Source organism: Capricornis sumatraensis, chromosome 1 (assembly GCF_032405125.1).
Source record: "Capricornis sumatraensis isolate serow.1 chromosome 1, serow.2, whole genome shotgun sequence".
Taxonomy (NCBI): domain Eukaryota; kingdom Metazoa; phylum Chordata; class Mammalia; order Artiodactyla; family Bovidae; genus Capricornis; species Capricornis sumatraensis.
The window spans coordinates 6942602-6968136 of NC_091069.1; the positions used below are offsets into that span (position 1 = coordinate 6942602).

At 56.5% G+C, this 25535-nt stretch overlaps 1 protein-coding gene across 1 annotated transcript; it reads left to right on the forward strand.

Annotated features, from left to right (window-relative positions):
* The first annotated feature begins 2040 nt into the window (after window positions 1-2040).
* Window positions 2041-12174, forward strand: C1H9orf50 (chromosome 1 C9orf50 homolog). Its single transcript, XM_068966216.1, has 7 exons — window positions 2041-2560; window positions 3032-3167; window positions 6168-6328; window positions 8020-8185; window positions 8339-8495; window positions 8812-8912; window positions 11997-12174. Exons 1-7 carry the CDS (start codon window positions 2041-2043, stop codon window positions 12172-12174), a joined length of 1419 nt encoding a protein of 472 aa, XP_068822317.1.
* Window positions 12175-25535: the final 13361 nt, after the last annotated feature.

The window sequence follows — 25535 nt, forward strand, 5'->3', positions numbered from 1 at the left end:
AACTAATTTCAAAAAAAAATAAAGAAAATCCATTACATTGTCTGGGATGCCTCCTCCAGGCAGACATCTTGTAATGTGAATTCAAAGTCATCTTTTTTTCCATTTTCAAATTGTAAAATCCTATCAGGCCAGTGAAATCACTGCCCAAACTACCCTTGTTCCTCACTCAAGTTTTACAATACAAGCTTCCTCCCTGCCCCCTCCCAACCGAGAGTCACAGATGGAGCCCAACTGTCCATTCTATCATGGAGCCCTGAGAAAGGAGACTTAACCAGCATCAAACAGCGCGCAGAAGCAGAGCGCAGGCTCAAAGTTGGTTCTCGCAGCTTCCAGGCCCACCGCATTCTTACTGCCCAGACTTCCGAGTTCTAACTCCAGAGCCACCCCAGCCCAAACCTGACCCATCTGAGCCTCCCAGGCCCAGAGCGAGTAACTGAACCCCCCAGCCCTTCATCCCTGCCTTGGGCCTGGTTGCCTTGGTGGGGAGCCCCACACCCCTTTGTGACTGCAGCCTTGACATCCTGAGCATGACAGCCCCGCCCTCTGCCCCGCACCCAGCCTCAGCGCCTACTTGGCCCTGAGTGCCAGGCGGGTCACAATCACTCTGGAAAGGCATGGAGGCAGCAAGGAGGGGCCAGCAGAGGGACCAGGCCGGGAAGATGGGCTCTCCCAAGGACCAGCCCACCTGTTAGGGGGCTCTAAACTCAAGGGGCCATCTCTGGCCCCACCCCTCAAAGCCCCACTAGGGTGAGTGTGACACTAGCAGCTGGTCAGTGCACGTGTGCTTGGGTGCACACTCAGTCATGTCTGACTCTTTGCGACCCCATTGACTGCAGCCTGCCAGGCTCCTCTGTCCATGAGATTCTCTGGCAAGAATACTGGAGTGGGTTGCCGTTTTCTCCTCTAGGGAATCTTCCCGATCCAGGGATTGAACCTGAGTCTCCTGCTTGGCAGGGGGATTCTTTACCACGGGAAGCCGGTTCAGAGCTGACAGCAGTCTGGGGAGTGGGGTGTGATAGGGAGGAAGCAGGCTCAGATGCCAGTGTCAGAAGCTGGGGCAGTGGGGGGAGGGGGGTGGGTCTGGGGCTCTGTCTCCAAAGGGGAAGTTTGTTAAAAATAAGTGTCTTGACCTGACCCCAGTGAATCAGAATCTGGGGCATCTGTATTTTCAAGAAGCTCCCACCCAAGGGACTCTGAGGCTCCAGCAGGAATGGGCAACTGCAGGGCAAGCCACCCCTTTAAGCTGGTTCCAGCTTTTCCAGTTTCTACCTGAGAGCTAGTCACAGGATAGCAAGTTGAACACTCCAGGTGTCAAGTGCTTTCCACATGGCACGGTTTCATCCTCACAAAGGAGCAGGCCCTGGGTTATCCCCACTCTATAGATAAGGGAACTGAGAGCAATCGGCTGGCTTGCGCAAGGGTACAGCTAATAAGTAATGGCAGTGAAAGTCACTCAGTCCTGTCCAACTCCTTACGGACGCCATGGACTGTAAAGCCCGCCAGGCTCCTCTCTCCATGGACTTCTTCAGGCAAGAATACTGGAGTGGGTAGCCATTCCCTTCTCCAGGGGATCTTCCCAACCGAGGGATGGAACCGAGGTCTCCCCCATTGCAGGGGGATTCTTGACTGTCTGAGCCACCAGGGAAGCCCCAGTAAGTGATGGAGCTGAGACTAAATCCTAAATAATAATTTTAAAATAATCATAGCAGTTAGGCTTTGTTAAGCACGTACAAGGTGCCTGGCATTATTCTAAGCCATTTACATCTGCTGGCTCATTTAACGTCACAGCAGCTTGAGAATGTGGGTACTCTCACCGTCACCGTTTCTTCAGGTGAGGAAACAGGATCGGGGCGCTCTAGCCTGAGGCCACTTTTACTGTCTGGCAGGCCAGTGGTGGAATCCCCCGAACCACACTGCCGCGCTCTGGGCGCTATGGCCTGGGGGGTGGGCTGGTCTACGCCCTACTGTCCACTTCCCACAGCACCCGCCCTCCGCCCCCCACTGGCGTGAGGATGCCCTGAGCTGAGCGCAGGGCCAGTCATGCCCCGGCGTCGCCCCAGCTTCTGGGCCCAGCAGGTGGCGCCCGAGGGGCTCCCCGGCGGTGGCGATCGCCGGCGCAGAGACCCGCTGCTGCCCAGGCTGCTGCGGCCGGAGCTCCGGGCAGCCTCGCGAGCGGGGGTCTTCGGGGTCTCGAGGGCTTCTGAGAGCGGCGCCGAGTGGTGGCAGGCCTCCGCGTGTGAGTCCTTGCACTCCGATCCCGGGCTGGGCTTCAGGCGCTCCCGGTCCCGCCTGCCGGTCCTGCCCACCGTGGCCCAGCGGCCGGCGAGGAGCCGGACAGGGCTGAGGTCGCTGCTGCTGCCGCCCCTGCTCTTGGCCCGCGAGCCCCCCGAATCGGCGCCCGCATGCCCCGAGCTCGGACAGCGCAAGGACCCTCGCAGGGGCTCGGCCAAGGAGACCTCCGATTCCTTGGGCTCCCTCCTAGGAGAAGTTCTCCCGGGCCGGTTCCGGCAGTTCCTGCGACAGTTAAGGGCTGAGTCTGCGGAACGGCTTCTCCCACCGAGTGAGGCCCCTACGCCTCCCCCCAGGGGGCGGGGCAAGGCGGGGCTGCGTCGTTTCCGGTGGTGGGGGTGGTTGGAGTGGGGGTGGTCGGGGTGGGGGGTCACACCACCTGGCATAGGATTCTTGTATTAGTGAAGTAGGGCTGGCAGAATCCTGACAACCACTGCTTGAGGGCGGCCCTGCCATTGTACAGATGAATAAACTGAGGCCCAAAGCCATGCAACCAGGAAGACCCTAATAAAGACTGCCCCCCAAGCGAAGGCTCATAACTCTGTCTACTTCATCCTGCCCCACCCCCACCCCAGCACCCTCAACATCTCAACATCAAAAGCATCCTGCGGCAGAGTTCAACAGAAGTCCTCCACGGTGTTCCAGCTCCCACTTCCTCCCAGACCTTGGGTAAGCGTCAGTGACCTCTTCGTGGGGACAGGGTTGTCACCAACGCTCTGACCATGGAGGACCCTCATATCAGGTGTGGCCTATTTGATTTCAAGGGGCCAATCGTCCTACCTCAAGAATAGCCTTAAGAAGATTTTGCTTCATCAGATACCTGCCCTGGGGCCCTTGAGTAGAGATTACCCGCAGTTCACCACGGTCAAGGCCAATCAGTGAGTTGTGGGAGGACGGGGGTAGGGGGGTGGGGAGAAAGAACATTTCTTTCCTTCCTCTGTCTTTCCAGAATTTATCCATCTGTCCACCTGTTCATCCATCTATATGTCCATCCATGAATCAACTCTTCTCCCCACCTGTTTAAGGATCATCCATCAACATCTATGAATCCATCCACCCATTCATTAATCAGGTCTTTCACCCACACATTCATAATTCCCTGATGAATCCATTCATATATTCATTCTCCTGTTCACCCATCCACCATTGCATACATCTGTGAACCAGGTCTTTTACAATCTATTCATGAATCTCTCCATCCATCCATCCACTCATGAATCAGGTCTCCTGTTGATTCATTAATCCATCTCTCCAGCCAGCCAGCTATTCACAAACTCCCACAATTCTATCCACCCATTCATGAATTCAGTGATTGATCATCTACCAATCCTTCCATCCACTTGTAAATCCAGGATACTGTCCATCACTAATCTAATCATGAAGGCAGTCTACATACCCACCTGCATAATCATTCATCCACCCATGTATCCATACATCTACCTATCCTCCTGAGATCCAAACCTTATGCTAAGACCTTTTGGGGAATTCCCTGGCAGTCCGGCGGTTAGGACTCAATGCTTTCACTTCTGTGGCCTGGATTCTACCCCTGGTTGGGGAACTAAGGTCCTGCAAGCCGAGTGGTATGCCAAATAAAAAAGACCTTTTCACTAATTCATCCATCAGTCCATCCACCCACCCACCCACCAACCCATTCTTTCACCCACCCTGCCATTCCTTCATCCATCTCTTCCTCTAACTTTGATTCACTTTTACTATGTGTCAGTGGAGAAAGTGAAGTTGCTCAGTCGTGTCTCTTTGCGACCCTGTGGACTGTAGCCTACCAGGCTCCTCTGTCCATGGGATTCTCCAGGCAAGAATACTGGAGTGGGTTGCCATTTCCTTCTCCAGGGGATTTTCCCGGCCCAGGGATTGAACCCGGGTCTCCTCCATTGCAGGCAGATGCTTTAACCTCTGAGCCACCAGGGAAGACCCAGGGAGGAAGTCAATGGAGAAGGAAATGGCAACCCACTCCAGTATTCTTGCCTGGAGAATTCCATGGACAGAGGAGCCTCGTGGGCTACAGCCCATGGGGTTACAGAGAGCCGGCCATGACTGAGTGACTGAGCACAGCACATATGTCAAATATTGGGGGAAATAAACTAAGGAATGGAAGTAGGAAGAGCCTGGGCACTGGAACTTAGCTGGACCTGGATGCAGTAGCTCTAAGGGAGGGAGAAAATAATGCAGCAGTATTTCCCCCTGCTTAACTCTGGATGAAAGGTGAAGAGCATCGTCCTTGAGTTTAAAGACCAAGGACAGTACATACGCTAGACATGCCATTCCTTCTCATCCTGGGCCCATGGCAGACATTACTAATCGAGCACAGCACTTTTCCCCCACTGAGCTTCAGAACCCGTCTTGACTCAGTGCTCCAGGAATACACCGCCTATGGATATGCACCACTGTTGCGTAACTAGGTCCCAATGCATGTAGCTGATACTGTCTTGGTCATCTACTGGGTGCCTGACTCTTCAAGGGACTCATGAAAATTGTCCTCTCTGTGTCCACATGGACATAAAGATGTGGTCAGATAAATGGAGACAGGTATATCCATAGGCATGTACTTAAGATCAAACATGGCATTTCTGAAAAACAGAGCCCTCAGTGGATCGAGCACACCATCCTGCAGCCTTGCTTTGGAGGCTGAAATGAGTAGCAATACATGTAATAATCACAGATCCCCTTTACTGAGCCCAGGCCCCTGGCCAGGCTTCAAACTAGACGCCTCACATTTTATCTGATACTCTGCAAACTCTTAGCGCACTTCCAGGAGGGATGTTAGTGTAAAGAAGCTGCCTATCAATGCAGGTTAGACAAAAAAGATGCGAGTTTGATCCCTGGGTCAGGAAGATCCCCTGGAGTAGGGCACAGCAACCCACTCTAGTATTCTTGCCTGGAGAATCCCATGGACAGAGGAGCCTGGCAAGCTACAGTTCATAGGGTCACAAAGAGTCGGACACAACTGAAGCAACTTAGCATGCACTCAGACTCTTACAGGGCTTCCCAGGTGGCGCTAGTGGTAAAGAACCCACCTCCAGTTGGGAAGATCCCCTGGAGGAGGGCATGGCAACTCACTCCAGTATTCTTGCCTGGAGAATCCCATGGACAGAGGAGCCTGGCAGACTATAGTTCATAGGGTCGCAAAAGAGTCTGACATGACTGAAGAGACTTAGCACGCACTCATGCAAACTGTTATAAGGATGTTGTTATCCTGTCCACAATACACAGTACATAACTTAAAGGGGAGATCTGCTGGTGGTCTGCCCAGTGTCACAGGACTGGGATGGTTCATAGCTGAAATTGATGACTATGAGGAACAGTTCTCAGAGATGTTTACTCTTGGCCCTGCAGACCCTGGGTGTGTGTGTGTGTGTGGGGGGGTGCTTTGCAGTCTTTTTCACATCTTCCCAGCCCTGTACTGTGGGCACGATGATCCCATTTTACAGACAAAGAAACTGAGGCTCCAAGGGTTAGAATTGAAACCCAGGGACCGCCCAACTCCTGAGTTCATATCCTTCTTCTCTCTGCTGAATTGCTTGATATACAAGAGTACCCGCTCTGGAACCAGGATTCATAGCCCAGTCCCACCCCTAACTAGCTGTGCGATCTTGGACAAGTTGCGAAAGAAAAAAAAAAATCAAAAAACCTCTGTGCCTCAGTTTCCTCATCGGTAAAATGGGACTAATAATCGTGTTTCACAGGGTGGTGCGGGTTTGGTGGGCTGATGCCTGTTACGTGCTTGATCCATTGCTTTGCGGGGCAGGAAGTGTTCAGGAGGGACCTGCTCTGATGGTCAGGATCCCAGAGAGCTCTGGTGGACATGTGTGTTGCCGGGGTGGCGTGGAGGCTGACGGCAGAACCCCTCTCATCTCTCTCACCAGGCCCCAGGCTACACAGGCCCCGAAGCTCAAGGCTGTGCTCACCCACAACTCGGGGGAAGGCTCAGGGCACCGCAGGCGATGTTGCCCTTTCCGAGTGCGATTCGCTGATGAGACGCTGAGGGACACAGCGCTCCGTTACTGGGAACGCAGCTGTGCCGGTGAGCAGACAGGAGGGGGAGCCCCGGGACTCTGGAAAGTTCCAGCCTGAAGCCTGGCCAGCAGAGGCTAGGCCCAGGTACTGCAAAGGCCAAGAGGCCACTGACCCCGCAGAGGAGGCCCCTGAACTGGCCTTTCCAGAAGCTCTTAGGGTGACCTTCAAGGACCGTCTGAGGTCCAGCAGACGTGGCTCAAGGCAGATGGTGCCAGGGAGCAGCTGGGCCCAGAGAACAGGGTCTGCCCAGGCCTGGCCACCTGGAAGGATTGCTCACTACCAAGGGTTCCCACATGCTGTATCCTCTGCCCACCTTGGAACCCGCACCCACAGCCTGCAGACCCTGCATCTGGCCTCCAGGGGCTGGAGAAGGTGGGAACTGGGACACCCGACGCTTTTCCCCGACCCATGAAGGCAGACCTCAGGGGCCTGGCTGGGGAGGTGTCCAGAAAGTTCTAGAGGATCACACCTCTGTGGGACGCTGGCACTGCCTGGTCCAGCAAGGAAGCTCAGAACCGACTGTCAGTCCCAGGTTCCCGGGGGGAAGCTCTCGGTTCCTTGGGTGATGGATGTGGTCGTATTGGTGCTGGCAGTTTCCATTGTTTCCTGAAGTGGGTGTCACAAGAAGCAAGCAGGAAGAATGCACATCCTCGCTCTAGCATGAACCCTTCCCAAGGCCCCCTTTTCCCATCTGCCTGGCCCTTTCTCTTCTCAGGATCCAGTAATCCAACAGCCTCATCTATTTATTAAGCATCGACTGTGTGCACTTTCAGAGAACAGCTGCTCCAAAGCCTTGCTGGGGATTTTTATTTTTCAGTTGCTTAGTCATGTCCAACTGTTTGTGACCCCATGGACTGCAGCACACCAGGCTTCCCTGTCCTTCACCAACTCCCAGAGCTTGTTCAAATTAATGTCCATTGAGTCAATGATGCCATCCAACCACCTCATCCTCTGTTGCCCCCTTCTCCTCCTGCCCTCGCTGGGGGTAAAGTCCTCAAAATCCAGGACCTTGGCCAATTCAGGAGGAGCCTGACCCAGCCCCCTCAGGATCACAGGAAGTTGGAGGTGGAAGCTGAAACTTTGCCCAGTTTTGTTTGATGGGGGAAGCCAAGGCTCCAAGAGCAGATGACAAGCAGCTGAGAAGTCAGCGTCCACCCCAGCCACTTCTGGGAATCCCCCAGCAAAGGGAGGGGTGGGGAGGAGGCTGGAGAAAGTTTCTTGAGAATGGCAACTGGCTGGCACGGGAGACACTTCCTGGGCAGTTGCTGGGCACAGGAGCTGTGGCCATCTCCTCGGGGCACCAGAGCGGGGATTTCAGGCTTCCTGACCAGCCAGAGGGGCAGCTGTTGGGCAGGAAAGGCTCCAACCCTGTAGGATTCTCAGCATCATTGCTTGGATTCCCTGGTGGGGCCACTGAGCTTCCCATGGTGGGAAAAGGGGGCCTGTTTTGGGCTGGAGCAGGAGTGGGTGTGTGGGGAGAGGATGGGGGGCAGTGCAGAGCTTGGATAAGAAAGGCAGAAACAGTCATGCGGGATAGTTTTAAAACCAGAGTCTTCTCTGGAGGCAGCCAGAAGGTGCTGGGGAGCCTGGGGTTGCCATGGAGACAGGGCTCTGCCTGTCACAGGGAAGAGGGGGGAGGGTGGGGTACAGGTGGCCCCGCCCAGGGAAGAGATCTCACCCATGCTCCCTCTCCTTCAGCCCGGCAGGGCATCTTCGAGAACAGGACAGCCAGCCCCCAGTCAACAGCATCGGATCGGGTGTTCGGCAGTGTCGGGAGATGGCTGGAGAGCTTGCCCAAAGCCCTGTACCCGAGGGCCAAGGAGGAGACCGCGGCCAGCCCCTTCAGCTGGGACTTCCCTGGCCTGTGAGGCTTTGTGGAAGGGGACGGGATTCACGCGCCTCCTCCCCCTGTAAACCACCCTGTCCAGCGGTGTTCTGGGCCCTGGAGGGTCCTGCCAGCGACGTGTGGACCTGGGACTCAGGGTCCACCCAGCTCATGGGCGCCTGTCCCCCTCAGGTCCACCCTGGAGCCGAAAGGCCACCTCCCTGAGGACACTTCCATGAACAGCAGCCTGCCCTTCATCCCCAGGGCCACCGCCCAGAGGCAGCGGGGGGACCTCAAAACCATCCTGGGGCAGGTGGGCAAATCGCCCTGTTCCTGGAGCCAGAAGCTGGTGAGCACTTGCCGGCGGCCAGCCGCCTGGAGCGCCCTGCCTGGTGGGAGGGTGCCCAGTGGGGTGACTTGGTCTCTGGGTAAAGCCTCTGTATGTGCTTGCCTAAGGGGTGGGCTTTCAGGATGGACCGCCTGGGGTCAGATTCCAGCTCCTACCTTGCTATAGGTGGGGGCTTTTTTATGTCAGTTTCTGCATCTGTAAAATGGGGCTGACAGCGGTGTCTGCCCCCTCGGGCTGCAGTGTAGAACTCCCTGGGCCCAGGAAACCCCATCTCCTGCCCAGAGGCCCCTGAAAATGGCCCTGCTTCTCTCTCTAGGAGTCCTTCCTGCCCAGCTTGGTGCTGCACACAGTCCTAAAACGAGGCCGCCCTAAGGGGTACCAGCTCCTCCTGCCTTCAGCATCTCATCGCACCCAGAGGTGAATGGTCACTGGTGTCCAAGCCCAGCCATGGACATGGGTGAGGGGTGAAGAGAGGCCTTCCCTGACCCACAAATAAAAGCACATCCCAGGTGGCTGGTATCTGCTGCCGGGTCTCACCCTGCAAACCTCTCCAGGTGCCTGGTTGCTAGTCTTCAGGGGTCCTGGACCAGGGGTACGGAAGGGGTAGGGTCACAGAAGATGAGGAAGTGAGGCATCTTTAGGGGTCAGGCTTGTTCCAAGTGAACCATTCTGGGAGGTGGGAGACCCTGCCTTATACCTCAAACCTGGGACCAAGCCTCTGTCAACCTTGATCAGCCCACACCTGAAACAGGCACCTGCTCTGAACCACCACCCCCCCAGCCTCCATCTTTGACTGGAGCCAAAGGCTGCTTGTTGTTGGAAGAGGACCCTCTTCAACAACACAAGAGACGACTCTACACATGAACATCACCAGATGGTCAATACCGAAATCAGACTGATTATATTCTTTGCAGTCGAAGATGCAGAAGCTCTATATAGTCAGCAAAAACAAGACCAGAAGCTGACTGTGGCTCAGATCATGAACTCGTTATTGCAAAATTCAGACCTAAATTGAAGAAAGTAAGGAAAACCACTAGACCATTCGGGTATGACATAAATCAAATCCCTTACAATTATGCAGTGGAAATGTTAAAATAGATTCAAAGGATTAGATCGGATAGACAGATGATCTGAAGAACTGTGGATGGCAGTTGGTAACACTGTATAGGAGACTGTGATCAAAACCATGCCCAAGAAAAAGAAATGCAAAAAGGCAAAATGGTTGTCTGAGGAGACCTTACAAATAGCTAAGAAAAGAAGAGAAGCGAAAGACAAAGGAGAAATGGAAAGATATACCCATCTGAATGCAGAGTTCCAAAGAATAGCAAGGAGAGATAAGAAAGCCTTCCTAAACAATCAATGCAAAGAAATAGAAGAAAACAATAGAATGGGAAAGACGAGATCTCTTTAAGAAAATGAGAGATACCAAGGGAACATTTCATGCAAAGATGGGCACAATAAAGGACAGAAATGATATGGACCTAACTGAAGCAGAAGATATTAAGAAGAGGTGGCAAGAATACACAGAAGAACTGTACAAAAAAGATCTTAATGACCCAGATGACCACGATGGTGTGATCACTCACCTAGAGCCAGACATCCTGGAATGCTAAGTCAAATGGGCCTTAGGAAGCATCACTATGAACAAGGCTAGTGGAGGCGATGGAATTCCAACTGAGCTATTTCAAATCCTAAAGGATGATGCTGTGAAAGTGCTGCACTCAATATGCCAGCAAACTTGGAAAACTCAGCAGTGGCCACAGGACTGGAAAAGGTCAGTTTTCATTTCAATCCCAAAGAAAGGCAATGCCAAAGAATGCTCAAACTACCGCACAATTGCACTCGTCTCACACGCTAGTAAAGTAATGCTCAAAATTCTCCAAGCCAGGCTTCAAAAGTACATTAACCAAGAACTTTTAGATGTTCAAGTTGGATTTAGAAAAGGCAGAGGAACCAGTAATCAAATTGCCAATATCTGTTGGATCATAGAAAAAGCAAGAGAATTCCAGAAAAACATCTGCTTCATCAACTACACTAAAGCCTTTGACTGTGTGAATCACAACAAGCTGTGGAAAATTCTTAAAGAGATGGGAATAGCAGACCTCTTTACCTGCCACCTGGGAAATCTGTATGCAGATCATGAAGCAACAGTTTAAACTGTTCAAAACTGGGAAGGGAGTATGTGAATGCTGTGTATTGTCACTCTGCTTATGTAACTTATATGCAGAGGACATCATGTGAAACGCTGGGCGGGATGAAGCACAAGCTGGAATCAAAGATTGCCGGGAGAAATATCAATAACCTCAGATATGCAGATGACACTACCCTTATGGCAGAAAGTGAAGTGAACTGAAGTCGCTCAGTTTTGTCTGACTCTTTGCGACCCCATGGACTGTAGCCCATCAGGCTCCTCAGTCCATGGAATTTTCCAGGCAAGAATACTAGAGTGGGTTGCCATTTCCTTCTCCAGCTTCAGGATAGGGGGTTGCTAAGCATTGCCGGCAGAAAGTGAAGAGGAACTAAAGAGCCTCTTGATGAAAGTGAAGGAGGAGAGTGAAAAAACTGCCTTAAAACTCAACATTCAAAAAAACTAAGATCATGGCATCCAGTCCCATCATTTCATGACAAACAGATGGGAAAATAATGGAAACAGTGAGAGATTTTATTTTCCTGGGCTTCAAAATCACTGCAGATGGTGACTGCAGCCATGAAGTTAAAAGACGCTTGCTCCTTGGAAGAAAAGCTATGACAAACCTAGACACATATTAAAAAGCAAAGACATTACTTTACTGACAAAGTTCTGTATAGTCAAAGCTGTGGTTTTTCCAGTAGTCAGCTGGATCATAAAGAAAGCTGAGTGCCAAAGAATTGATACTTGTAAACTGTGGGAAGACTCTTGAGAGTCCGTTGGACTGCAAGGAGATCAAACTAGTCAATCCTAAAGGAAATCAGTCTTGAATATTCATTGGAAGGACTGATGCTGAAGCTCCAATACTTTGGCCACCTAAGGCAAAGAACTGACTCATTGGAAAAGACCATGATGCTGGGAAAGATTGAAGGCAGGAGAAGGGAACAACAGAGGATGAGATGGTTGGATGAAATGGTCCATCAACGACTTGATGGACATGAGTTTGAGCAAGCTCGGAGAGTTCGTGATGACCAGGGAAGCCTGGCGTGCTGCGGTCCGTGGGGTTGGAGAGTTGGAGACTGAACGGAGAGGCTGCCTGTGGGACTCCCTGGTAGGGGACGGGCGTCCAGACTGTGGCAGAAGGGAGCCTTCCCCAGGCCAGGTTTTCACTGTTTGGTCCCTGGAGGGCAAGCATCTGGGTGGGCAGGGGCCAGATGTTTCTCTCCTGGTTGGGGCTGGGGGTGGTACTGGGAGTGGGGGAGTGTTTGGAGTCACATCAGGAGGTGGTGAAGGACAAGGTGGCAGGAACCGCCTGGAGTCCTCCTGACACTGCACTGACCCATCAGTGCCACCTCTTTCTGCCTGTGTGCCAGGTTTGGCCCTGCCACGCACCTGCGTGCCCGCCACTGGGCAGAGTTCAGCCCCCTCCCCTTCCTGAAGCCGCGCTGTGGCTCCAATCCCTCGCCAAGGCCAGCGTCGCGGTCTCTTTCGCCACCTCCTGGCCACCGAGGAAACAGCCTCGGAACCCACACCCAGTGGCTGCACTGCTGAGGAGGAAGGGATGGAAGGTGGGCTGGACGGGCCGCAGGGTTCGTGGGACCGGGATGGGTTGTGGATGGAGGAAGGCGCTGTTTTCTTTCTTTTTTTATTAATTGAAGGATAATTGCTTTATAGAATTTTGCTGTTTTCTGTCAAACCTCAACATGAATCAGCCATAGGTATACATATATCCCCTCCCTTTTGAACCTCCCTCCCACCTCCTTCCCCATCCCACCCCTCTAGGTTGACAGAGAGCCCCTGTTAGAGTTTCCTGAGCCAGACAGCAAATTCCCACTTGGCTATTTATTTTACATATGGTAATAGAAGTTGAGGGTGCTGTTTTGAACAGGCTTTGCCTCCACAAAGGGGTCAGTTCAGTTCAGTTCAGTCTCTCAGTCCTGTCTGACTCTTTGCAACCGCATGGACTGCAGCACGCCAGGCCTCCTTGTCCACCACCAACTCCCGGAGTTTACTTAGACTCATGTCCATTGAGTCGGTGATGCCATCCAACCATCTCATCCTCTGTCATCCCCTTCTCCTTCTGCCTTCAATCTTTCCCAGCATCAGGGTCTTTGCCAATGAATCAGTTCTTCGCATCAGGTGGCCAAAGTATTGGAGTTTCAGCTTCAGCATCAGTCCTTCCAATGAACACCCAGGACTGATTTCCTTTAGCATGGACTGGCTGGATCTCCTTGCAGACTAAGGGACTCTCAAGTCACGGATCTACAGACCCTGTGGGGGATGGGACCACAGGGGGATTGCAATCCCTGGGATGACTGAATCTCTCCCATCCCCACTCTCTGACTTGCACGTCCTCCCACTCCACCAGCAGTGGTTCTGTTTCCTGGAGAGCCTGCGACTCCAAAAGGAGGCTTGCTTCTACTACACCTCCTTCTCTTGGCCTTTGCGCAGGCCAAGCTCACCGGCTCCGAGCCTCAGTATGTACCCCCCCGCAGAGTCGCCGCGGACCCCCGCCAAGGAGGCCACCGGCTGCAGCGCCGCGCCGCGCCCACGCGGGGGCAGTGTTGGCCTGGCTTTGGCGCCGCCCGGCGCGGCCGAAACTTCTCAGCCTCTCGCTCAAGGGTCGGAAACTTTTCCCCTCGCGTGGCGCTGGCGCCTGGCGTTCTGCCCCCTGCGCGAGCTCTCCGCACCGGACCGCGGACCGGGACCCCGGGGGACGCTCCCAACCCCCTCCCCCAACGACTCTTTCTCGTTTTTTGACGTTAAAGCAAAAAATCTGCTTAAGCTTGCAACAGCGGGGTCAGCCGCGAGCACTGGAGATGGAGTCCCGCGTGCAGAGCACGGGGGCGGGAGTCGGGGTGTCGGGGCCCCCCAGAGCTGGCGGCGGGGACCCGGCGGGCGGCCACGCGGGGTCCCGCAGCCCGGCTTGTCGCGGACCCCTCCGCTCCTCGCCCCCACCCCGCCATGCCCCGCCTCGCATCCCTTCCGCTCGCATCGTCCCCTTCCCCCGGGGCCCCCCTCCAGCCTTCCATTTCTTCCTTCCCTCTCCGCGTTCTCGTCCTCTCTCCTGTCTCCCTCCTCGACAGACACGGATTCTGTGTCAAGAGGACCTTGAGCGGCCCCGAGCCTCCCCTCCCGCCACTCCTAGCAGAAACGCAGGGACACACGGGGACAGCCGCGGACAGGCGCCTGCGCGCGCGCGCACACACACACACACACATGCACATAAACACACGCATCGCACACGCACAGACACATCACCACATCCCAAGACCCACACCACACAGTTAGAAACCGCACATAACGGAACACCCACATACCCTCCCACGGTTGGGGATCTGCCAGCGACCGCACCCCCCACCTTCTGGGTGCACTTGTTGCCTGGGAGGCCGCAGATGCAGCCCCCACCGCAGTCCTCTGTAGACCTTTCCAGCATGCCCCTGCCCCTCTGCACGCAGAGCTTGGACGTGGGGTGACTAAGAAGGGTGAGGGAGGGAGGGACTTGCTTCAGGGAGGGGAGCGACCCCTCCCCAGGGTCCCCAGCGGGGTCCTTCTCGCTGGTACATTTCCACTCAGGGCTGGCACGTGGCCAGTCCCTCCTGGGAGCCGCACGGCTGGAAGGCCCCGGGAAGCAGCTGTGGCTGGAGCTGGCCGCCCCTCCAGCTCTTGCTCCCACAACCGCAGATCCCCTGAATCTCCAGAGGGTGGGGCAAGGCAGGTGGGCCACCCTCCGCCCCACACACTGGTCTCTTCCGGTTCCTGTCTGCCCTCCTCAATCTGAGCCATAGTAGCACCCACCTCATTCCACCCCCTACCCTGGACCGCCTGCCTGGGCTGTGGGTAGACCTGTGCCAAACCAGGGCTGGCAGACGGAGCTGCGGCTAGCTTGAAGGCTGGTGGGGAGGGAGGAATGCTCCCAACCCAGCGCAGGAGGTGATGGGAGAAGCAGGAAAAGCACCCCTCCCTTCTCCTGGGGTCCCCCGTCACTGGGCCTCTCCACCCCCTGGAGGGCATCTTCTTAGCAAATAAGGAAACTGAGGCCCAGGGAAGTTACGGGGTCTTGTCCAGGCCGTGCCTACCGCTGGAACTGGAGCCAGGTCCACGTGTGTCCCAGACCAGAGCCCCCTCCCCCCACCGCCACCCTCCCTCCACCCCCTCCACCCCACCATCACCACCACCAACCCACCCCCTCCCACCAACCTCCCCACCCTGGACCTTCTCTCACAACCATTCCTTGTTGGGAAACCAAAACCCAGAGAGGCTCATCGCTTTCTCAAGGTCACTTTGTTTTTAAGTGTTGGAGTCAGGATTCAAATTCAGCAGGAAGGGAGGCCAACATGGGATCCTGGGCCTTCCTCTCCCGGGGGCAAGCAGGGTGGTCTGGAGCCCCTTCCTGCCCTGGGGTCTGTCCTCCAGCACTGGGGTCCCTGGGAGGCAGGGAGAACCCCGGCAAGGCCAGGGCAGGAGAGATGTATTGGAAGGTGGCGTTTGGGGAGGCTATGGAGACTGGCTAGTGACAGGGCTGGAGCAAAGGGTCCTGAGAGCTAGAGTCTCAAGAATTCCCTAGAAGGCGGGGCTGGGCCCATGGGGAGGCCACGGGAGGGGGGGATGGGGAGATGGGAGTGCTGACTCCAGGCAGGGTCAGAGAGGCGGTGGGAGTCTGAGTGTCAGGGTGGAGCCACGGAGACGCAGAACCCAGAACCCGAGAGAACCTGCCCTGCACGGGACTCCAGGGATATGAGCTGTCCCAGGGGCTCTTTCCCTTTCATCTGCAGGCAGTTCGTTGAGTACCTACTGTGCGCCACACTCATGTTGGGCCCTGAGTGCACAGTGGGCACCACACGTGCAGCCCTGCCGTCCGGAGGCTACAGTCTGCTGGGGACATGGACTCAAGTGGACGATTGCGGGACACAGTGACAGATGCTATGTGGGGAGGCCCAGGGCTTTGGGGGCACAGGAGAGGAACCTAACCCACTGTTTGGGGCACTGGGAGGACACCTGGGCCTCGTGACGACAGGGAGTTAGAGGCGTGGTCAGACATAGAGGACCAGGGGGAGGGGCAGGGGGGGCGACTGCTGTGGGCCTTGCATCAAGGCTGGTGGCACCCTTCTTAGCACGGGCTGGCGGGGGCGAGGGGAGTGGCAGAGGCCCAGGAGGGCTGTTGTCAAGGCAGGGGGAAGGCCAGCATTTCCCCAGCTGAGATAGACACACCCCCCCACTGCGCGTGGAGCTGCCCACTGCTCATTCCAACTGCCTCTGTCTCTGCCATTTATCCCAGCCCACCATGTCCTCCCATCCCCTCGTATTCCTGTCTTTTGGGGTCCTGTTGTCATTCCCTCCCAAATATGCCCCAACTGACAGATGGTCTGCAGCTTCCAGGGGCTCCTGCCGAAGGCCATCGAACCCTTCCACGGAGACAATGCATGCTGCCACCTCCAAGCAGCTCCCCAAGCCTCAACCTTCCCCTGTAAACAGCCTCAGGAAAAGGGGTGATGCTGATAATGGTCACTGTGCCATTTGCACTCATCAGAGCCAGCTTTGGATGCTGGGTGGGGTCAGAGCCAGAAGCAGAGACTGGACGCATCAGATGGGGTTCTGGAACCCTCTTCAATAGTGGAACTGGGACCCAAAGAGCCAGGGGCAGCTCATCTGCCGTCTCCCATCATGAGGCCTTGGGGACCCTTAATGACTCACCCGCCAGGGTTTCCTGGGTTTATTGTCTGCACCTGGCAGTTCTGGGGACTGCGGTGATGCCCACGAGTTCCCAGGGAGCCCCCATCTGGCTCTGGGCTGGCTTCCAGCTCCCCCAGCTGCAGGGCCCAGCAAACCTCGAAGAACCCTCTTCCAGGAACCTGCTGGCCCAGGCAGCTCGGAGCCCCTGGAGCGTGTTCTCCAGGGGACGGTGCCTCCCACAGCCATTCCACAGTGTTAACCAGGGTGACCAGGAATCCACGTGAGTGAAACAGACCTGGGCCCTGCCCTCACGAAGCTCAGAGGCCACTGGGGACCCCAGAGGCATAGTGACAAAGCTACTGAGCAGGTCCTTGTACAGACATTGATCCAAAGACTGTCATGCTTCGAGCTTCCTGATCCGTGAAGGAGGGTGCCGCTCTCTGAAGTAGGCACGCCCTTAGCTCCATATGCGTGTGTGTTAGCCGCTCAGTCATGTCCCACTCTTTGCGACCCCATGGACTGTAGCCCACCAGGCTCCTCTGTTCATGGGATTCTCCAGGCAAGAGTACTGGAGTGGGTTGCCATTCTCTTCTCCAGGGGATCTTCCTGAGCCAGCGATCGAATGTGGGTCTCCTGCACTGCAGGTGGATTCTTTACCGTTTGAGCCACCAGGGGGGCGCCCTTAGCTCCATATTAAAGATGAAAAAACCAGGGCACAGGGAGGATAAGCCACTTTCCCAGAGTCGCACAGCTGGGCTCCAGATAAGAGGTCCATGAGAAGTGCTGTGATGAGGGACGCACAGGAAGGTATGCAGGGAAGCACGGGGCAGCCGCCGCCTCAAGGTGGCGGCTCCCCTTCCAGAAAAACTGGCCCCGGCTTTCCTCTGGCCAAAGGGGAAGGCCCAGGAGGGCGGGGCTGCAGCCAGTGTAAACAGGCTGCCCTATTGATGGTAAACTCTGCCCACACCTCAGTTCTTTGTCCTGCATTCACTCACAGAACACATTTATTGAGTGTCTACTGTGTGCAGGCTCTGGAAACAAGACAGAGGCACTTCGGCCTCAGGGAGTCCACACCTTAGGCAGCAGACACAGACGGGGGCTGGGCTCGCCGGCGAGTGACTCCTGCACTCAGGACTCTTTCCTGAAAGGGCCCTCGGCTGGGCTCAACGCGAATATCTGGAGGTGCGTAATCAATTTTGAGCAAGGAGCCCTAGGTTTTCATGTTGCCCTGAGCCCTTGCAAACTGTGAGCTAGTCCTGGACACAGACATTAAGGAGGGCTGGCTGGAGGGTCCACAAGCTTTCTTGGAAGAGGCAGTAATAGATTGGCCTGGGTGTGGGCTTTGTCCTGACCTCAAATCCCATCCTGGGCCCCCAGATCCCTCAAGGCAGCTCCCTGGGAGCTGGGTCAGTCAGCATAAGGCAGGAGGTCAGGACCAGCAAAGCCCCCAAGGGACTTTAAAAACACCCCTGCGTGTCTCTATCGACTCAGTGATGATGCATGCCCAGCATCTGTGGGCATAAGCCGGAGCCAAAGAGAAGAAAGCCCCGCCTAGCCATCCCCCACCCAGCCCTGGTCCCTCCCACTGGGTAACACTGTTTCCTGGACACCCTCCAGAGTTATTTGCACCGTACAAGGAAGTGCGTACATTCGTGTATTTTTGTGACACTGAATTTTTTTTTTGGTGTGGTGTTGATTTTATTAATATATATGTTCTATATTGCACACACTTTCTGCTGTTTGTGTTCCCACTTAACAGTCTAACTAGGAACTCAGAAAAAGCTCTTTCAAGGTCATTGAATTGGAGAGATGGAGAAACTGGGACCCAGAGTGTCACAGCAAGTGTGGGGTGTTTTGGTGGCCCAGGCACAGCTCCTGGCCATGGCACTGTGATGCCCACGGTCCCTCCATGTGCTCATATTCGCCCAGGCATTGGTGACAACCAGCCCCCTCCTGTCCTAATTTCAAGGACTGCCGTGGAGGGAGCCAAAGCTCTACTCTGTGAAGGAGGTGCTGCGATGATCCGAATTTCTACATGGGGCTGAGAGGTGCGGCCATCGTCTTGGGGTCACACAGCTGAACAGTGGCTGAGACCTGCAAAGCGGCAGTGTCTCCCATGAGCAGGATCACGTTTCCCCAGGTGGCGGGGCGCTGCCCATTGCCATATACTCACAACCGCCCCTATGCCAGATGGGAATGCCTTGACTTCAGCAGGTGAGAATTGGGCGAAGGACCCTGCCAGTCTGACAAAGCCGCCAGGATGGAGCTGGCGGGAGTCCCAGCAAGGCCTGGAGGACGAGGCTGGGCCAGGTGGCCTGCTGGGGGCGGGGTGGGGCAGGTGTGGGTGCCTGCCCCCCAGGCCCCAGCTGCATGGAGGCTCCTGGCACGCACCCCTTGGCGGCCTGTCACCCGAGAGAGCTGGCATCAGCTGGTTGAATGTGCCTGGGGTTGCGATTCAGCATTTGGGTTCAAAGCCTTATTTTTGTGTTTTGTTTATTTGAAGCTTGCCTTTGAAATCTGTTTTCGTGCCTCCCCCATCCCAGAGAAGGGAACCTGTTTGGGGACAAAGCGCAGCAGTTTTCTCAGCCTTTAATATAATTCCTCCTGAGTTGAGGGCTCAGTGTCCCTGGGCACATGTGGCCCCCGAAGTGTGGGTGCCACTGGTGGGTCTGCAGGACAGCTGGACACCCACCTGCCCAGCCAAGCCGCCCCAGGCAACAGGCAGCCCCAGAAGTTGGGGGCCCTCCAAGCACTGGGGTGTCGTTGACGCTGGCGAAAGGAGGCGCCACTTTGTGGGGGTGCTCATGGGACCTTCTGACGAAAGCTAAGGACATTATCTGTCCAAAAAAATATACCCCCACACAAAGCTCTGCACTCATTTCCGGGAGCTTCCAGGATCTTCTCTGGCCCATCTGCGGACCCCTCCCTCCAGTTTAGAGCCTGTTCCTAGAGGAATCTCACCATCAGTCTTTTCGGAATAGGAAGGAACAACAATCAGTAGTAGCTAAAATTGAGCAGTTACCATTTCGGGGGTTGTACCGCGGGGTTCTGCCGATGAACTCACATATGCCCCAGGATTGAAGGTCATTCACCAAAGGTCTGACAGCTAGTAAAGAGCTCAGCCCAGATCTAAGCCTCGCCAGTCCAGCCAGTCTGTCCTCTCAGCCTAACATATACACATGCACGAGCGTGCACACACGAATGCACGGTACCTGGCCCCTCGGGACACCTGTGGATTAGGTGAGCCGAGTGGAGAGCCCCAGGTTGCACCCGGGCTTGGGGGTCTGACCAGGGTCGGTGGCCGGAGGCCAGTCCTTGTGAAGATCAGAGGAGATCCTCCTGGAGATTTCTCTAGCTCGAGGCCGGCATGGGGGGGGCTCCACCATCCAGGAAGCTGATAGCATTGTGAGGGAAGGGACCAAAGTGGGAGTCCCCCCGTGCAGACACCCCTGAGGGCCGCCGTCCCAGCACAGGCAGGCGCCTCCCTTTCCTATCCCTCTTCTCTCCTTCCCTTCCATCCTCCCGGCATCCCCTCTCTCTGCTCTTCTCCTTCCCTCCCGCTTCTCCTCCCACCCACCCCCACACCTCCCGCAAACAAGGCAGACACTAGACCATGTACAGCTCTGCTCGGGACACAGCCCATTTCTGAGAAGCCTGGACCCTGTCTGCAGGAGCCACGCAGTTTGCAAGCTGGCTGAGCCCACAGACCAGGTCAGATGGCCCACTCCCCATCCCGGGCCTCTAGCTGCCCCACCCTCCTTGCCCCCAGGGCAGGCAGGACAGGCCTGGGGTCTCCGTGGGCCTTCTAGGCTGGGATTTCCAGCGACTGTGGAGTTAAGACCCTAATACTATTTCCCAACAGCTTGTGGTGGTTTAATAGAATTGAGGATAAATCTAACTTGCAAATTTTCCCTTTTGATCTCCCTTCTTTTTTCTCTTAGTGGCTCAACAGAACTGGGTTTAGAACAGGGCTGGAGACAGCTCCCTTCTCAGTCCTGCTCCCAGCCAGCATTCTCTCGAGGAGGTCTGAAGTCCTGCGGTGCCACGGAGGTGGCTGTCAGCCTCCTCTCCCCCGTCCCACGTGGCACTGAGCTGGCCCAGGCAGGCTTCTCCAAGCGCCAACCAAGGTCCTGCCCTTCAGCCTCCCAGCTGGCTTCTCCCCTTCTCTGCAGCAAGCAGGCTTTCTTCATGCCCTCAGGGCCTTTGCACTAGCTTTCCCCTCTGCCTGAAAAGCTATTCCCACTAGCTTCACCGACTCCTGCTTAACATCAGGTCTCAGCGTGGAAGTCTCCTCCTCAGGGAAGCCCTCCTGGATTAGCCTGGAACCACAGTAACATTGCTGGGACACAGAGGACCACTCTCAGCAGACCCTGAGCTCTAGGAGCCCAGGGACTAAACAGGTTCCTGCCCAGACCCTGCCCCTCAGGAGCCCCCCAAGGAGCTCCCTGCGGTGTCCTGCACCTCAGTTTCCCTGCCTATAAGATGAGGGGGTGGGTCACACTCCTGCACTTGCCGTGTGATGATTCTCTGCAGCTCCCTGTGGGTTTCTGGCAAGGATCACACTCATTTCACGGTATTTGACTTCCTTGATTATCTGATTTTCAAGGGAGGAATTTTAAATCTCCGGGCTGGGGTGGCATCTGCCTGATCCCCGGGCACCCATCCCATCCCACCAGCCGGAGTACACCTGACATCCTGGGGAGGCCCATGAAAACTGCCCTCTTGGCAGATGAGGTCCCGCACTGAGAAACCCTGCCAGGCTCTGTGACTGTGTTATTTGGCCCGTGGGGTCAGGGAAGAGGGTGGTGGCAGCCCCACGCCCTGGGACCCAAGCTATCAAGGCAGGCACCGTGGCTCAGGAGCCAGACAGGCTGGGTTCAAAGTGTGACTCGGTCAGTTTTCGTGAGACTAAGGCCCACCTTTCACTTCTCTATGCCTCAGTCCCTCACTATATAATGGGCATAAAAACAGAACTTCCCAGCTGGGGTTCTTGGGTTGACCGAGATGGTTCCCTGCCTGGGCTCTGGGGTTAAAGGGCTCTTCTCTTCTCATCCCAGAGGCAGCAGCTAAGCTTCAAGTCTCTGGAGAAAAACGGCAACAAACAGGACTTCCCTGGTGAGCCAGCGGTTGCGAGTCCACCTGCAGAGGAGCAGACACGGGGTCAGTCCCTGGTCGGGGAAGATTCCACATGCTGTTGGCGGCTAGGCCCTCCTCCACGGCTGCTGAGCCCCAGCTCTGGAGCCGGAGCTCTGCAGCAAGAGAGGCCGCGGCCTTGAGAGGCCCATGAACCAAGCTGGAGAAGGGGCCCCAGCCTGCCACAACCCAAGAAAGCCGGCACAGCCACGACCCAGTGCAGCCAAAAAACGGCATAAAGTCTCTGCTACTTAGCTGGCTGTGTGAGCTCCTAGTGCCGAGGCTTTCCCATGCGTAAAGTGGGGGTGCTGGGTACAGCCGTCTCTTAGGGTGGCTGCCCGCCAGGGTGAGCCCCAGCTTCCTGCTCTGGATCTCAGTAAACCAAACACTAGGGAATCTTCCCAGAATCTTACCGAGTGCCAGGGCTTCCTGGGCAGGGAGGAGGGCTGCTGCGGAAACCGAGGCACAGAGGAGGGCAGCGACAGGCCCGAGGTCACGCAGTCCGGCCAGGATGGAGGCTCTGTGTCCGCCGGGCCCCAAGGCGCAGCCTCCCGGGCACCCCGCCCCCCGCAGCCCCTGCCTTCCCCGGGCCGCCAGGCCCTGTAGGGACACGCCCCACAGGGGCTGCAGGGCCTCCCGGAGGTCTGCGCCCGCCCGAGCCGCGGGATGAAAGGGGAATCCGCCCAAACCTGCCTCCCTCCCGGCTCGCCCGCCCCTCCCGCAACCCGATCAGGCCCGGGCGGCCGGCTTTGATGTCGGCGGAGGAGCTGCGGCCCCTCTGCCTGGGCGGCTTGGAGCCTCAGGGAAGCCGACTTGAAAGGGCGGCTGCGGGTGCAGCCTTCCTGGGATCGCCCGGCGGAGGGGAGGAGGCGGGGGAGGGGTTGCGGAGGGTCCAAGCCCCGCCCAGGGGAGCGAGGAAGCGGCTTGTCGTCGGCATTCAAGGCCCTCCAGGCGGGTGTCCAGCCTGCGCCACCGGTTGCGACGCCCCCACTCAGCGCCCCCGGGCCGGACAGTGACTCTGGCTCCCAGGTGTCGCCGGATCTCAGGCCCTAGTAGATGCTGTTCCTCCTGCCTCAAACGCCCTTCCCCAGCTTTTCCTCCCAGGTCTCAGCGTCAGGCCTTGGGCTGGCGCTTTATCTCTTCTTCTGGACCTTCCCAGAACCGCTCCGCAGCCCTGTCTGGTGCCTTCCTCCTGGTCTGCTGCCGCCGCGCCCCACCCCGCCCATACCCCACCCAGGGCAGCACCTGCTCTGGTAAGCCCCCACCCTAGCCCTCTGGCTGTGAGCTTCAGGACCAGCATCCTTTCGTTCCCCCCGCCCACCACCACCACCACATTGGCACCCCCCTCGCTCCCCCCACCCTGCCTGATCAGCCGTGGAAACGTGCTTGGGAAACAGGGAGAAGGACTCTTTCAATAACAGCAGCCATAATAATGCGGCTAGGGGCAGCCAGTCTGGTGCGAGGGTGGAGGGTGGGGCGCCCAGAGATTCCAGGCTCCTTGAGCACACACCCCAGGTTCCTGATGCACCTTATCCTCCGTTACAAAGCTGGTTGGCATTTCTCCCCAGCTCCAGGCCGGGCTTTGCCCTCACTCACTACACAGCTCAGCCACTTCTGTTCAGTCGCTCAGTCATATCCGACTCTTTGCGACCCCATGGACTGCAGCACGCCAGGCCTCCCTGTCCTTCACTGTCTCCTCCAGTTTACTCAAACTCATGTTACTGAGTTGGTAAATGCCATCCACCCATCTCATCCTCTGTCACCCCCTTCTCCTCCTGCCCTCAGTCTTTCCCAGCTTCAGGGTCTTTTCAAATGAACTGGCACTTCCCATCAGGTGGCCAAAGTATTGGAGCTTCAGCTTCAGCATCAGTCCTTCCAATGACTATTCAGGGTTGATTTCCTTTAGCATTGACTGGTTCGATCTCCTTGCTGTCCGAGGCACTATCAACCACTGACAGCGCCGAAAAGCCCCAGCCTCCTGACTCCCTGCCCAGAGTCCCATGATGTTCTGCAGCTGCCTTCCAGACCCGAGGCCTCTGCCCACGCAGATGACTCCCTCAGCCTCTCCCAGCCTCCCAGAGAGGCAGGCTGGGGACAGAGTTTTAGTTCCAAGTTGCAGATGGGGACACGGAGGCCCACTGAGGGGTGTGGGTCCCAGAGCTGGGAGGATGGAGCTGGCAGTGCTAGGCCTCAGGGAAGAGAGGGGGCCCCTCGCTCAGGCTAGATTCAAACGTAGGACTCCATTCAACCAAGGCCACCTGGGAGCCTGAGAGGGTCCAGACACCATCCTTTTTTTTTTTGTAGGGGGATGGATTCTCACATACTAAACACAGGAACAAATTGGCCACAAGCCTCAAGACAGACTTCAGTGTTAGGTCTCAGGAGCTGATGTTTAGATGCAGGCACAGCACCATGGAACTGGCTGTACGTGCACACAGATCCCAGGGCGGCTTGGAAAGGGCCCTCCAGGGCTTCCCCAGGAAGGGGAGAAGGAGGGTTGGTTAGGGGGGCTGTAGGCGTGGATGTGCGGCCTGGGTGGGCCACAGCAGTTGTGAGCTTCAGCCTTCGCTCTACTCCAGCTCCAGCTTTCTGCCTCCCCAGGGGATGGGGTCTTCTGCCTGCAGCTCCCTCTCACCCCTCCGGCTGCTCCCACCCCCACCCCAGGGTCCTCTCGCTGCTGGGTTAGGCTGACAGAGGAAAGAAGGGAGAGAGAATAGAATAGCTCAGCCCAGGGGCAGGAGACCCACTCCTGCCTGGGCCAAGCCTCTCAGCCAGTTTTCTTACCTTTCCTGGAGGTTTGGACTAATTATCCTACTTCCTTCCCTTAACAAATGTCTGCTGGGCACTTACTCTGTGCCAACCCTGTGTTGAGTGCTGTGGATGCCTCTGTGGACAGGATAGAGTCATCATTTAGTTGGTGGTGGGGAGCAGACATGAACAGATAGACCCATAAAGACAGGCTATGATGGTGGAACTGCAGACAGTTCTGAGAAAGGGCTCTAAGACAGATATCAGGGAAGGCTTCCTGGAGGAAGTGGCATGGGTGAATTGAAAACAAAGGCCGGAGCAGTGGAGAGTGAGTGGTGGGAAGGACAGAGGATGAAGTAGGTGGGCTGAACCATGTGAGTGGCAGAGAGGGGAAAGACTCACTAGAGGAGGGAAAGACAGAGGCTGGGGGCACCAAGGAGTCTGGGCAGGGCCCTGGCTGAGTAGGGCCTTGCCACACCTGGGAACCCAGAGGATCCAGCCCCCAAAAAGGACTGGAGATCCCTCAGTGTGGGTTCCCCAGTTGGGCTGGCCCAGGACCTGAGCCGTGGCCTCCGGGACGGAGCCTGGCCTGAGGCAGGGGGACTCAGTAAGGCCAGCTCTCGGGCGGGACAGGAGGGGTTGCCCCTGGGAAGAGAAGAAGGGCCAGGGACAGCTGTGATGGAGGGTTCCAGAGAACCAAGGGGGAGGGAGGGAGGCGACATGACAGCAACCTCCAGCCTCCTTCAAAAACTGGGACTGCATCCGTGTGAAAAGATCTTCCCAGGGCAGTGCATTAGCTGGGATGGCCCGACCCAAACTTCTGGCTCCTGGGATTGGTGGGGCGGGGGGAATCCTGATCCTGGGGAAGCAGGCAGGACAGCCTGGGGGTGGGGTAGGCTCTTGCCTGGCCCTGCAGGAACCCAGGGATGTTGGCTCACCATCATTTTTCCAGCATCTCCCTTGGGTGGTGGCTGCTTCTCCACAGAGTATCTCTGCCAAGGAGCTCTTCCTGGGGACATTTTCCTACTCAGTCCATCTGAGTTTGGTGCAGAGAGAGGAGGCCCTGGAAAGGTCCAGCCTCAGCCTTGAGGTTCCATCCCTCAAGGAGAGAGACCCAGAGAACCAGACAGACTCGTTCGGCGCCACCCCCCCCCCGACCCGCCCCCCCACCCATCGCTGACACCCAACCCCACCTAGACACCAGCCACCCACCCGCTGGGTCCCTACCAATTCTCCTGCCTCCCCGCCACCCCCCTGCAGAATTCCTGGCTGCACTCCTGGCCCTGCTTCTTCAAGAATTCAAGGTCTCAATCCTTTTCCCTTGTGGCAGGGGAGAAGGGGCAGGGGCAGATGGTGAC